This window comes from Mustela erminea, chromosome 10 (assembly GCF_009829155.1).
Source record: "Mustela erminea isolate mMusErm1 chromosome 10, mMusErm1.Pri, whole genome shotgun sequence".
In the NCBI taxonomy this organism is placed as follows: domain Eukaryota; kingdom Metazoa; phylum Chordata; class Mammalia; order Carnivora; family Mustelidae; genus Mustela; species Mustela erminea.
In genome coordinates this window covers 26,722,476-26,737,555 of record NC_045623.1, presented here as the reverse complement: position 1 = coordinate 26,737,555, position 15,080 = coordinate 26,722,476, and the positions used below count along the sequence as shown (strand labels likewise).

Sequence of the window (15,080 nt, the reverse complement as noted above, 5' to 3'; positions counted from 1 at the left end):
ATTCTACAAAATTCTAATTTTATATTTAGTTCTGTCACCCCCTTCCATAAAAACATGACTTCTTGACATAATTTATATTCTTTATCACAGCAAGCTAGATTCTAGGTAACTGGCCTCCAGAATATAGTAACGAACACGTTTCCAGCCAGCCTTCTAAGGACAGCCCCAATGCTGAGGATTTCAGCAAATTATTCATAGCAGTCTCCCACTGCCCCTTCTTGCACACTGAGCTTCTGAATTGCTCCTATCACCTTTGCCAACTTCACACTGCTTCATTTCCACCCAAGGATTCTTGACCTATAAGGAGACATGTTACCAATTCAAACATTCTGCCTATGTGACTTTTGTAGGGAAACGTATGTTTAAAAGAGCTTGAAAAACTTTGCTTTACATCAACTACTAACTGTTCCCGATGTACACCTTGCACCTGCAGGCCTCTATGACTGCTCAACTCTATCCCCTCTACCTGTAAAACTGGCTGGCTTGCAAGGCCTACATCAAATTTCTCACCCTCTCCATAGTTTTCTGTGATCCAGACACCCTTCATATAAGGCAAAAATTGATCACAGATGAGAGAACAACTAATTTTTGCCCTTTTATGCATTCTCCTCTTATTCTTAGTCACAGAGCATCACGACTTTTTCCCCTATGCTTCTATCATCTTACATATAAAAGAATGAACTCCTGCTACATTTCCTAAAGGCAAAAAACAGAAGCAAAAACAAAAGTGGCAGGCCCACAGTATATTAAATTGTTGAATACTTTGGTTACTGAATTATTCGTGTTTAGTGAATCTAAACACTATGAATATGTGTGTATGTGTAAAAAATGCAGCTTATGTAAACAAAGTACATTGTACAAACATATAATTAAAAGCTAATTTAAATTATCTAGAATACTGCTTTATCTGATAGCATGAGTGACTGAAAGCTTACTCCAACAAGGTAATACTTGTTTTTCTTATTAGTTCATCTCCACTTTTTAAAAAGCAGATTATCCTGGCATTTTCTAAAATGTAAGTATTACCAAATTTGGCAGAATAATCTCTTTGTACACAGTACTCCCATAACTCAGTTTGGTTTTCCTTGCTAACCAATTTTCTATACTAATTACATGTCCCTTCCTTGTTCATTATATTTCTCTCAGTCACATCCATTTCATTCACATTGCCCCTCTGTAATTCCTTCTATATTTTAGGGCTTCACTTCTTTTATTCAGAGCTTCAGAGCTGGCATTCTCTTTGTCTTCCTGTGTGCCTATATGTTTACTTCAAACTGCATACATATAAAAAGATGCAGAGAGTAAATGTAGTTTCCTAGATAAATATTGTGGTGGACACTTAATATATTCAAAATCATTGTAACAAGCATGTACAAAAACAATGTCTTCAACTTATAACTGTGGTAGTTTTAGATACAGGATAAAGACTGTTGAAACAGGAGTTCATTCATAATTTCTACACTGGCTTTTTTTTACAATCTATTTTATACCTTATTTTTAATTTATTACTATTTTTCAAAAACTTCTGTGAATGTCTGATTGCATTTTATAGGTGCAAATTCTCCATTGTATACTTGGTTCTATTTTTCCCTCTTTTTTTTTTATTAGTAAAGACATTAACAATAAAATAGGCTCACTTGCTCCAGCTGGTAATTTCTCAGTACTAGTAATATATTATTCCTCTTTTTGTGACATCATAATCATCTATACAGAAGTACCATGTATCTTTGTGTAGAAGCTACTGTTTCCATTAAATTTAATTACCTCCCCCTGTGGTTTTAAATAGAAGTGGCTTCAAAATGAGGGCAGCTTCTATTAAATTTAATTACTTTCCCCTGCTGCTTGCACGGTAAAAGGAAGGTTACTAAATGAGAGCAGCTTCTAAACTAAAGTATATGGTAACTGTGTCCTAGCAATAACAAAATTGTACCCAAGCTACCCTTCTAGGAAGCCTCATAGGTTTATACTTTCTCTTATTTTTAAATTATTTTTAACTTTAAGGTACTAAAAAAAAAATTATAGGAGGAGATATATTTTAAAAATCAATTATAGTTTCTCAGACTAAATAGAAGTAAATACACTATTTCTATACAAATATAACAGAAATTATCCCACTGAAATGTTTAGCTCAGAACTTTTAAGATTAATCTCATTTGTTGTTTTCTAGCTCTGAGGATGATGAGTTTTATTCCTCACACATATTTCATGTCGAGTAAAAGATGGATTTAAAGATAGCTTCCTAAAAGTTCTTTAAAAGGTATCAAGTTTGGGAAGATTTCAGAGAAATATTTAGAATAGTAATGTTAAAAAGTGGAAAAAAAAAAACAAGCTTACTATATTTGAAAAAAGTTAATCCATATGCTTTATAAAAGTGTGAAAATGTAAATCAGTTTAAAAACACTATGATATAATCCTATAAAATCTAATAGAATATGAAATTTTAAGTACCTCTTTTTAAATTAAATATTAATTAGGAGAAAATACTACTCAGTTTAACCACCATTGTACTGTTTATTTTTTTATATTCAGGCAGAATTTAGATGAACAATATTTCCATTCAATCACACAGTTTAGTATAAATATAAAACAAGACACCCCTTAAGCATTTTAAGTAACAAATTAAACATTTACATTTTTTACTGTGCACTGAGGCTTAACATTTATGCAGCTTCAAAACCAAAGTACAGCCTCAAGGGAAGTCTCTCCACTGACAAATTAATACCTTAGAGAACAGAGCTGAATGGTGGCAATGAACTCATTTGTTCCCCCAATAATGAAGAATGACTTTTTCTTTACCACATCTGTGACTGTTGCTATGGTGACCCAGACTTACCTCATTGCTTCTCGGAGAGCTCCTCGCTCACCAAGAGTCGTGTGCTTGATGTCATCAAAATTATTCTCCAGCTTCTCGCATTTCTGCAACATATTAAAAAAACACATTAATCCTCCAACATCCTGAGATAAAATTATATCTATGCAATTATGTAAAAATATACTTGATTATATTGATTATGGACTCATGAAAAATATGCACACCACTTTAATTGGGTGGGATTCATTAAAATTGACAGTGTGAATTCAACAGTAACAAAATAAAAATGTCTTATGATACAGCTATCACAGAAGTCTTTTTGTCAATTTTTCAAAATGGGGTAAATAGAATAAATTAATTTTATATAAAATAAGTACAACTTCTAAAGCTTTGAGGTTTAAAAATTAGTTTTCTAAAATGATCTCAAGCATATCAAAACCAGTTTGAATTCAAAAGAGAAAGTCAATAAAAATAAGTTTGAAATCATGACAAACTATATAGTATAAATAACTAGTTCTAAAAAAATTAGCAGTTACTGACATGGAAAGATACAGCCCAGGTATAATTATAAAAGTTCCAACATCTGCAACCAAAATTTTAGAGTGAGATCTTTAAATAACAATTTTATGTATGATATTTATAAATACATGTATAAAGATATGTTTAAAAATAAATATATATTTTATACATAGGTATGTTTAAAAATAAAGTTCAATTCTTTAAAATTAAGTGACATTATATCAGGTTGTCAGCATTACTGGACTTAATTTTCTAACAATTTTTATTTTTTATTACAATCTTAACTACATTTTTATATATAAAACTAAACGTTACATGACCCAAATAAGTTCTGAGAACATAACATAGTATAGAATTAAGTTTTAAACTAAAAATGTATCCATGAATCTTTAGGCATATTAGATTTTATATAGAATTTAGGGGCATTTAGGTAATAAAATAATTAGATTCAGCTTTTAGCTAATTTAACAAGCTAAAACTTTAAATATTAATGTATTCCTTCCATTTTAAATTTTAACTAAAAACACTGTTTTTAGAAAATTACATAATTTAGATTAATAATTTCCAATTTATAAGAATTAACTTATTTAAAATCTACTGAAATATATAGACCACTATTTTTATCTTGCTTTTTTTTTTAAGCAGTCGAATTAGAGCAAAGATTTTTAACACATTAGCATGTTTTTTATGGTGAAAATTACCAAAATATCTAAAATAATTTGAATTCTGAATAACAGTCCTATTTTGGATATATAAATTGCAAATATCTCCTTCTGCTACATGTCTTATCTTTTCAATTTTTTAGTAGCATCTTTTCACAAAGAAAATTTATTTTTAATGAAGTCAAATTTATTATTACTTAAATTTGTGGTTAATAGTTATTGCCTTTTAAAGAAATCCTTGACTGCTTCAAGGTTATGAATATTTTCCTATTTTTTTTATAAAACTTTATTATTTTGCATTTCACATGACTGATATCTGTATATGATGTGAGATAGGAAATCACACCATATAGGTAATTAAATCAATACTAATTATTGAAAGTACCATCATTTCCCCACTGTAATTAATCTTTTCCATAAAGTAAGTCACAGTATATATATGTTCTATTTCTGGATTCCATTATGAACCAGTACTCAATTTTCTATACTTAGGCCAGTTTAACACTATTTTAAATACTTATACCTATAATAAATAAAGAATTCATACAAATAAATATAAAAAAGACAAATAGTTCAATAAAAAATAGGGCAAAAGACTTATATAAACACTATATACAAAAGAATGTCCAAAATTACTAATCAAAAACAAACAAACATGTTCAACATCAATGGAATTATCACTACACACTGTGAAAATGACTAAAATATAGATCATACAAAATGCTTTTTTAGTATAGAAAGCAAGTGAAGCACTGCCACTGGAACTGTAAAATGTTACAATCACTTTGTAAAGCTCTTTGAAGTACTTTAGAAGCTGAACTCATGCCTAGGAATATACCCAGAACAGATTTATAAAATGTTCACCTAAATTCATGTACAAAAATGTTACTAGTAACATTATTCAAGATAACCAAAACCTGAAACAAGTCAAATGTACATCAAGGTGGAATATATCAATAGATCATTATATAGTAATACAATGGTAAACTATATAGCAATAAGAATGAGCACACTACAACTACATGGAGTGCATGGATACATTTCGCATACACAATATTGAGCAAAAGATGTGACACACAAAAGAGAAAGAACACATAACAAAATTATTCCACTTATATAAAGTTACAAAGATAAAGTTACAAAGATAAACCGAAAAATGAAAAAAACCCTCCATTTATAGGAGAATAAAAAAGAATAAATGTTTCTGAATAAATTAAACAAAGAAGCATAAGACTTGTGCACTGAAAAGCACAACACATCAAGAAAAAAGTTAAAGAAGACAAAAATAAATGGAAAGACATCCCATGTTCATGGATTATAAGGTTTAAGATTGTTAAAATGGTGCTATGCCCTAAAGTTATCTAAAGATTCACTGCAATTCCTGTCAAAATCCCAGCTGACATTTTGTTGCAGATTTTGGCAAGCTGATCTTAAGATTCATACAAAAACACAAGGGACCAGAATAGTCAAAAAATTCTTAAAAACAGAAGTGCAAAGTTGAAAGACTCATAAAGGAATTCCTGACTTCAAAACTGACACTAAAACTAAAGTAATCCAGACATTGTGGTATTGGTATAAGAATGGAAATGAAAGGCAACATACATCCACATATACGTATTTGTATACAAAGGTCCATAGCGTCGTTATTTATAACAGAAAAAAATAGGGAAAAAAATCCAAAACTCAAAAAGTTGATAACATGATAAATGCAGTATAATGATGTAACAGAATATTATTGTGCAATATAAAGTTCTGCCATATACTACAACATAGATGAGACTTAAAAATATGCCAAGTGAAAAAGCCAGATACAAAAGGCCACACTGTATAATTCCATTTCTTTTTTTTTTCCTTTTTTAAAGATTTTATCTATTTATTTAACAGAGATCACAAGTAGGCGGAGAGGTAGGCAGAGAGAGAGAGGAGGAAGCAGGCTCTCTGCTGAGCAGAGAGCCCGACCCGTGGCTCGATCCCAAGATCCAGAGATCATGACCTGAGCAGAAGGCAGAGGCTTAACCCACTGAGACACCCAGGTGCCCCTGTATAATTCCATTTCTATAAAACATCCAGTACAGGCACATACACAGAGATAGCAAGGAGATCAGTGGTTGCCAAAGACTGAAGAAAGTGGGGGAATGAGTGCTAATGGTAATGAGGTTTCTTTTGGGGGAAATAAAAGTGTTCTGGAATTAGTGGTGATAGATGCACAACTCTGTGTATATACTAAAAATATGTGAATATGAGCATATGAAAATATGTGAATAAAAATATGTGAATAGGGACGCCTGGGTGGCTCAGTTGGTTAAGCAGCTGCCTTCGGCTCAGGTCGTGATCCCAGCGTCCTGGGATCGAGTCCCATGTCGGGCTCCTTGCTCCGCAGGGAGCCTGCTTCTCCCTCTAACTCTGCCTTCCACTCTGTCTGCCTGTGCTCGATCTCGCTCGCTCTCTCTCTGACAAATAAATAAATAAAATCTTAAAAAAAAAATGTGAATATACATAAAAGTGAACTCTATGGTATGTAAATACATCTCGTGAAGTTATTGTAAAAATACGCAAAGCTAATCAAAATAGTGACTACAGGAGACATAAGAGGGTCTTCTACAGCACTGTTTAATTCATTTTATGAAAATTCAGGGAACTGAGTACTAACATTCGATTTTTCCATGTGTAATTATAATGCAATAAAAATTTTTTAGGAGAGAGTTTGAATTCTGGTTAGGAAATCATAATGCTATCACATATCACTACAATTTGAATGTAAAAGTGCATATTAAGAAGTTCAAAGTATCCAACACAGTAAATATTAGCTATCAACTAATAACCATAGAATAACATTTTATTGTTTATTAAAATTCTGTATGAAACAACCAATTCCTATAACAAAGTCTAACTCACTCTTATTTGAAATGAAATGAGTAATTCAGATTACCAGAGAATGTTGAATAAACAAGGGCACTTCTCTAAAATTACAATTACCAATGTTTTTCAAAGTTTCAGTTGTGGCTTTATATTTCTTTTGATTTCAAAATAATTCAGAAACAAATAAAATTTTTAAAGCTTTTGGAATATCTGTACATTTTATGTTGACTATGCCGCTTTCTTAATACAATAAAATAAATGCTAACAATAAAAGAAGTTTAATGTAAAACAGGATCGTTTCAGTATTTCTTAACATTTCTATTAAATATGTAATTTATTAAGATTTTTCCTCCTCTAATTGTTTTCCAGTGAGTTCATGAAAGTTTTCATTTATTTCAAATTGTCTAGGAAATTTCTAATCACCAGTTTTCTTTACTTTTACAATGTACACAAAGTAAAAAAAAAAATTTTGTAATAAATTCAGTTACATCCATTTGCTACATGCAACCTACAACATAGCTTACTGTTAACAACTGCTATTCACCCAATAATGCCTTTTGGAGTAAATGAATACCTAAAAAGACCCAAGCACAACTACTAGTTATCTGGTATTTGGAATGCACTATTTTTAACCTTCATATAATTAAACTTAATATATGAATAGTATCTATCCATAATTCTAAACACATCTCACAATGCAATTTTTAAAGTTGCATAATATTCCAGTGCCTCTATGTGGTGTTATTTATTTAGCCAATTTCTTTTTTATTTGGTTTGCTAATGATATTTTATTTTTTTCTTCTTTTTAAGATTTTATTTATTTGACAGAGGGAGAGATCACAAGTAGGCAAAGAGGCAGGCAGAGAGAGAGAGAGGGAAGCAGGCTCCCCGCCGAGCAGAGAGCCCGATGTGGTGCTCGATCCCAGGACCCCGAGATCATGACCTGAGCTGAAGGCAGAGGCTTTAACCCACTGAGCCACACAGGCGCCCCTGCTCATGATATTTTAAACACAGGACAGGAATATATGGTTGAAAATTAATTAAAAGCTTAAAAACATTTCAAAAAGAAAAACAAATGTTCATTGACTGAGATTATTCCCATGTAATTCAAATTGTTTTCACTTAAAATGCACTCCAAGTATTTGACTATTGTATTCTATGGTAAAGTTGGTACTCAAATTCAAGATTTCTGATTCTAATTTCCTTCACCCCTCCAGTTCAACCATTAATAGAAAACAATGCATATTTTCTCTTTCATCATATAATTTTACTTTCCTCTGCAACTAGGTTTTCCAACTCTAACAATTTAGATGAATTACTGCTAAGAGACATGTTTAAATCTTAAAGCAGAAGGTTTCATAACCCTTCTTTTTTTCAAAATTTACTACTTGATTTTAGATATGAAAAACAGCACCTACATTTATTTGATGCCTCTCACAGATGGTTTCTAAATCAGATGTGAGAATAGATATTTCTATTTAGTTGCTATGGGCATATTGGTAATAAATCGCTAATTTTAAATATATAGACACAAGCACGCACACACACGCACATACACACACACACACACACACGCACGTTTTTGCTAAATGGAGTCATTTCATAGAAATAAATCTGTCCCCTGACAGGATATATTTGTTTTGTATGGCTCAAAATCTTCTACACTTTGCATTTACCAACAGGGATTAACAAAATCAAACACTGTATCTGAATCTCTTTATTTAAAAACAAGTGTATTGAATTAGGGTACTGTCTCTTAGACCCACAATGCTATAGGAAATGTGAGATTTAATTGTTAAAACTGATGGAAGGGCCTGCTAATTGCAGTACTGTAATTAAGAGAGAATTTTAAGATCTCAGTTTAGCCATTTAATGTTACTCCCTAGACTAGAGCAATAATGCTCATGGCAAAAGAAAGTCACAGATAACAAATATTTAAGGCAGCCCGCTACAACAGTGTAACAGTAGCTTAGAATCAAAAGCAAACACAGATGAAGTCCACGAAAGCCTCTTGTCATCCCAATATACATGTCAGAAGTCCCCTGGGAAAAGCTGTGTAATAAATACAATAAACAAAAATAAAAAATAAGCTTTTATTATTTCTTACAATTTATAGATCCTTCCAAAAAAGGAATGTTAATTTAATCAATGTCTGGAAAATTTCATATTACAGTAAAATCCAAGTGTAAATAATCTTTTAAAAAACGTGATTCTTAAGGAAATTTTTTTTCAGATTCATATTTTCAAAAATACATGTTTTTGGAATCTCACACAGATGTAGATGCTATTAAAACAAATGCATTTGCCTCCTTTTCTATGCAGTGAATTGAGAACATAAAGAAAAAATAAATTGCTTGTTTTGTCTTTTGACCCTGATATCCTTCATGACTTCCCTCCTCTTCATAATTTTAAACTTTATCTTAGCCTCCACAGTTGCAGTAGAATAAGCTAATGAAAGACATTAAAAAATGAAAAATTATTGGATTTTGAGTTCTTAAAGGCTCATCCTGAGCATAAACCATAGAGGTGAAAGACTATTTGACTATCTAGCTTTTCTGGCCACAGGGATAGGAAATGAGAACATTCTCCTGAGGCAGAAGAAAGAGGAAAGTTGAACAGGGAGCCCTGAAGTGGACCCAGCAAACTCACTGTGGCTCCAGAAATTAAGGGTAAGTTCTCAGAACAAAGAGTATTCCTGAGCATGTATAAGTATTTCTTCATTTCAATGACAAAAATGCTTAACTTCAGCAGTGGTTTTTTTTTTTTTTTTTTAAGATTTTGTTTATTTATTTGACAGGAAAGAGATCACAAGTGGGCAAAGAGGCAGGCAGAGAGAGATGAGGAAGCAGGCTCCCTGCTGAGCAGAGAGCCCGATAAGGGGCTTGATCCCAGGACCCTGGGATCATGTCCTGAGCCAAAAGCAGAGGCTTTAACCCACTGAGCCACCCAGGTGCCCCTAGAGCAGAAATTTTATCTGGAAGTGTTTAAAATTACATGTTTTGCTATGAGGTAGAGTGAGAACCCAAAATGAGTATCATGTTGACTAAAAGAAAAGGAAAGAAGGCTCCATGTTTCACACTGCCTGAGCCTGCACAAAGCTTATTGTACCCAACAGAATGAAAAAGGAGGAAAGAAGGAAGGAAGGAAGGATGGAAGGCAGGCAGGCAAGCCAGCCAACCCTGTAAGCATTTAATGGTATGTTAGCTTCCCCCCAAATACTTCAATGTCCTGAAATGGAAATCAAATCCATTTTTTTTTTCTTCAGGAACAATGTTTGAGAGAAGAGATATATGAGTTTAACTCTAATTCAAACAAATGCTATTCTTTTACCATAATGAGAGAAACATCTCAAGCAGCTAACACCTTTATCTCTTCATCCTACCCATAAATAAAACTAAACATCAGATCCATTGGGTGAGGGGAAAACAGACTTAGTGTTCTATTCACTAATAACATTTCCCTAACGTTAGGGACAACTATAAGTTAAGTAGAGCCAATGTCCAGTCAAAATCTATCCTTGGCCTAGTTCACATGAGTATGAATCTGAGAAAAATTATAAATTTATTTTTATGCAACAGATACTTAATATGTTATTCATTCTGGGGGATTCTATATTGTACTATAGGACTATCCCAGAAGACAATTTTAGGCATAAGAAAGACATAGGGGACTTAATTTCCAGGATACAAAAACTTCCCAACTATTCTAAAAAAAAAGATCTTGGCCATGGTGATGACTTGCCTTTCCCACTTTTCAAGTGCTTAATAATTTTCTTTGCTCAAGGTAATTGCAACCATCACAGCAGACACATTGTACTTTATAGGAAAGAAAGACGGGAAAGGCAAAGAGTAAGTAAAAGGGAAAAGGGAACACACAAAATGAATAAACAAACTACTCCTCAGATTAGCAAGCACAAGAACAAGAAAAATAAGTGATTAGTAATAAAAGACTGGAACAAGAAGCAGACTACTAGCCTACGGCTATGGAACAAGCAAGTGGGAACACAGTAAAAAGGGAAGGACATGAGAGGTACTAGATTTAGTGCTGACCAGGCATGCTGTTTGCTACAGCAGGCAAAGGTTATCCCTACTTAATTAGTAGGAAACTGGAAATTCATATCAACAACTATGCTAAACTTCATAGTTTTTTGGCATATAAAGTTGAATTATGGTAACTAGCAAACATTGAGGGCTTTCTCTATGTTAGACAGTTTTCTAGGAACTTTGCCCATATAATCTTCACAACAACATAGTGATTCATATTTTATAAATGAGGAAACAGGTGCAGGGAGACTAAGATAACTTGCCCAAGATCATATAACTAGTAAGGGATACAGAGATTTTAACCCAACTGGTCTATCCTCAGAGCCAGACTTAAATCCCTTAGAAACTGCTTCAAAATAGTAAACTGAATAAAACGAATATAAAAAAGTTCTGAATAGGTCCTCCCCTAGGTGTTGCTTGTTAAATTTAGATACTGGACTGGGTGGATAATAATAATTTATTAGTAAAGCGGGGCCCAAATTCTTAAAGAATTCTGTTTTATTTCTGACATGCTATACTTTACAATGTTAAAAAAAAAAAAAAGGAATCCAATATACACATGTTTAGGCCACATTAATACCCATAAATATTTTTCATGCAACAGTCTTTATTTGGGTCTGTGACACCACTGTGACAAATATAATGAGCAATTAAATCCCCAAGTGCTCAGATTTTGGCAGCAATTAAAGCAGAAACTAGAAACTAAGCATCAAAAAGAACTGGTTTTGGTGGCCTTCTGCCAAATGAATTCCCATGGGTTGAAGGAAGGTCTAGAGTTTCAACTGTGTTAGATTTTATAGTGTTTTATATTTCATCTGTTTTAAGGGTTATATAAAAGTATAATAAAACAAATAGAATATCAATAGCAACATGGTAGTAAAATAATATACAAGGAGATTTCTGAATGTTAAAAAATTTAAATAAGATTACTGAGTTATCTTCGCTTAAATTATACCAAACAATAACAAATTCAACCAAATATCTACTGATTTATATGCTAGATGGAGCTGGAAATAAGCATAAAGTTAGCAAATTACATTATTCAATTTAAAAAGAATTATGTTATCATGTGACTTAACTTTTATAGGACTGCATTTCCTTTATGAAATAATCACAATAACTAACACTAAATAGGTTGGATCTAAAATTTACATATTAACCTAAATTTTAAAAATTAGAGCACTAAGTGTAATAAATGAAGAAACTTCTGTATTATTAAGGTCATAGAGAGTTGATGGCATAGCTATTAAAATATAAGCCTTAGAATTACTAAATCATAAAAGTTCATTATCAATTAAATTTCAATTTAGAATAAATTATTGAAAATTCTACTGTATATTAGGCATCATGCTAAGCACCAGGGATATAATAGTCAGTAAGTCCCCCAATTTGATCACAGTATAGTGAGAATATAGAATAGACAGAGGAATTAATTCTCCTTGGAGCAGAGATGTCTATATGTTTATTACTTCTGAACATCTTTGAAATGATTCAAATTTTTCTAGATTAAGGCGGGCAAAGAGGCTGAAATAGTAGAACTGGCTCATCCTTCAGTGTCACTGCCTGCTTACTAGCTACTTTCCTCCAACAGGACACTTAACTCAGTTTATACTAAGTGAACTATACTTACTTACCTTCTAGGGCTGGAGGGACATCTCTAGGCCCCTATTCAGCCGAAAGAAGTTACAGAAGATGAGACCTTCCACTCCCAGCAACCTTAAAGATTTAAGGATCAAAGTTGTTCAGAGGGGAAAAGGAACAAAGGGCAGACTTTGCTGCATCTCATAGTCTCCAGGCAAGATTCCTGAGACATATAGATTGTATCACTACATAGAGCAACCTCAAGGACCTCCTTTAATGTTTTACCACTACAGCTTTGCTCTAGTTAGTGTTACTCTGCTCTGATAACCACAAACATCTCTTCTCCCCAACACCCCAATGATATATGTTAGCAATCATCCCTCAAACACATGGCCCACTGACAGACATCTGAATGGTTCCATGACTAATGTTTTACTAGACAACAATAATGACCTTTTCTTAACAGTAGCTAGTCTCTCAAGGTCCTAGAAGTATTGCTTCCAAATTCCTTGAGATTGTCCCTAACCCCCACTAACTAAAAAATAAGTGATCAGTCACTCTTCACAATCCCAGTGGAGTTCTTTCTGCCCATGGATCCTATTCCAACACAAAAGAACAAAAAAATGAGATATGTAAATCACTTAATACATTGAATAGAAGCTTTTAAATAAATGATGAAAGAAGAGGAAAAAACTAAAGAGGAGGAATATCACCCATCATAATTCCAAGGGATCACATTTATAAAGTAAGATAGAAAAATGTGCATTCTTCATGTTTTCCACCTAATTCTTCTGAATAATAAAATATAATAAATACAAACCTATGAAAAGAAAAAATTTTTAACTTTTTGGTCATAAGATACTTATGAGAATATAATAAAAATCACGATCCTTTCATCTTACAAAATTAAACACACACACACACACCCCATTTTAGTACACCATTTTAGTGAGTCACTGAATCCCCTAAAAACCATCTATGGCCCTATGCCTCTGTTCACCAAATTTTAATATCAAGAAATACATTTTTGCAATGAACCCAGATGACATAAAAATGAAAGTTGCATAATAATTAGTTGTCCAAGTATCCTGAGAAGCAATCAGTACAATAGTTGGCAAATTTCTATTAGAGTTTGATAGTGACGTTTAAGTGCAAGCTTTTAAACAACTATTAAGAATATGATGCAGGGTGCCTAGGTGGCTCGTTCATTAAGCATCTGCCTTCAGTTCAGGTCATAATCACAGGGTCCTGGGTTAGAGCGCCTCATTGTATTCCCTGCTCAGCAGGAAGCTTGCTTCTCCTTCTCCCACTCCCCCTGCTTGTGTCCCCTCTCTGTCAAATAAAATCTTTAAAAAAAAAAAAAAGAATATAATGCAAAAGCCAATTCTGTTACCAAGTTAGAAATGAAAGCCAGCCATCACTTATTCATTCATTCAGTTACTTAATTAGAATCTAATATGCCACATACTATGCTAGTCACTGGGGATACCAAAGTTAAAAACAAACAAACAAAGAAACAATCCTCATTTTTTTAAAAAAATGGAATTTCAATTCAATAGGTTATCTTTTATCAGGCATGTATGTTCCATGTCAAGTGGGGGAATCATTGCACATATTAATCATGCATTAATGATCAGGTGGCTGAAGGTCTGCAGCATTTTATATTTTGAAGGACCAACAGGGAATTTTCACCAGGGTGGGCACAAGTTTTATGGAAGCAATAATAGACACATTTTCAAATCTGAAGAATTTAAATAGCATACTCTAAGCTACTATTACAACTCTATGGTGATTTGACATTGATCAATTTAATAGTTTTCTTTAGACAGTAAGGTAAACCAGTACGTATGTTTCTTACATAGTTAGAAATTCCTAAGGTCTAAGTTCATGTAAAGAATAAGTAAATTAGGTGAACTCATTCTTCCAGTAAAATATTGTATTTTAATTTTGGCATTCCACAAAACTAGCCCCACTGAAATTGTTTATAAGAAATGATTATATGCAGATCTTTAAAAATTCTAGATGAACATTCTAATACCAATATATAATTTCCAGTTCTAATCAAGAGATTCATATTTCAATAGATAATTACTTTTCCCTTTGGTATGTCTTAACTAGTTTAATCCTTTCAGGGAACATTAAGACATAATCATATTTAGCTAATGTCATTTCACTAATGGTGGCCAGTTACAATCAGGCCCTGTCTAGGAGAATCTTGAATCACAGTGAAATGGAATATAATATAGTAGGAGAGGTAGGGGCTATAGAGACAGGAAATCTGCTTTTAAGTTCTAGGTTTGCAATTAAATTGCTATGTGTTCTTAGGAAAATGCTTAACATCTCAATCTGGAAATACTCCCTCATGGAATAAAGTTATCAATGAAAATGATAAAAGCAATAATACCCACTTAAAGGACTACTGTGAGGATAAATTAAAAGAGATCACGTATGTGAAAATATATTCTAAACAAGAAATACATTTTTTTAAAGACATTATTTATTTATTTGACAGAGAGAGAGATCACAAGTAGGCAAAGAGGCAGGCAGAGAGAGAGGGGGAAGCAGGCTCCCCGATGAGCAGAGAGCCCGATGCAGGGCTCCATC

At 32.7% G+C, this 15,080-nt stretch overlaps 1 protein-coding gene across 2 annotated transcripts in view; it reads right to left on the bottom strand.

The window, feature by feature from the left end:
• The window catches only part of DPYD (dihydropyrimidine dehydrogenase), an 831,093-nt gene that overhangs the window by 725,420 nt on the left and 90,593 nt on the right, over window positions 1-15,080 (bottom strand). For both annotated transcript variants that reach the window (XM_032302714.1, XM_032302713.1), the window contains exon 3: window positions 2,834-2,916. In XM_032302714.1, coding sequence (XP_032158605.1) covers window positions 2,834-2,916 — 83 coding nt within the window. The remainder of the gene's footprint in view (window positions 1-2,833; window positions 2,917-15,080) is intronic.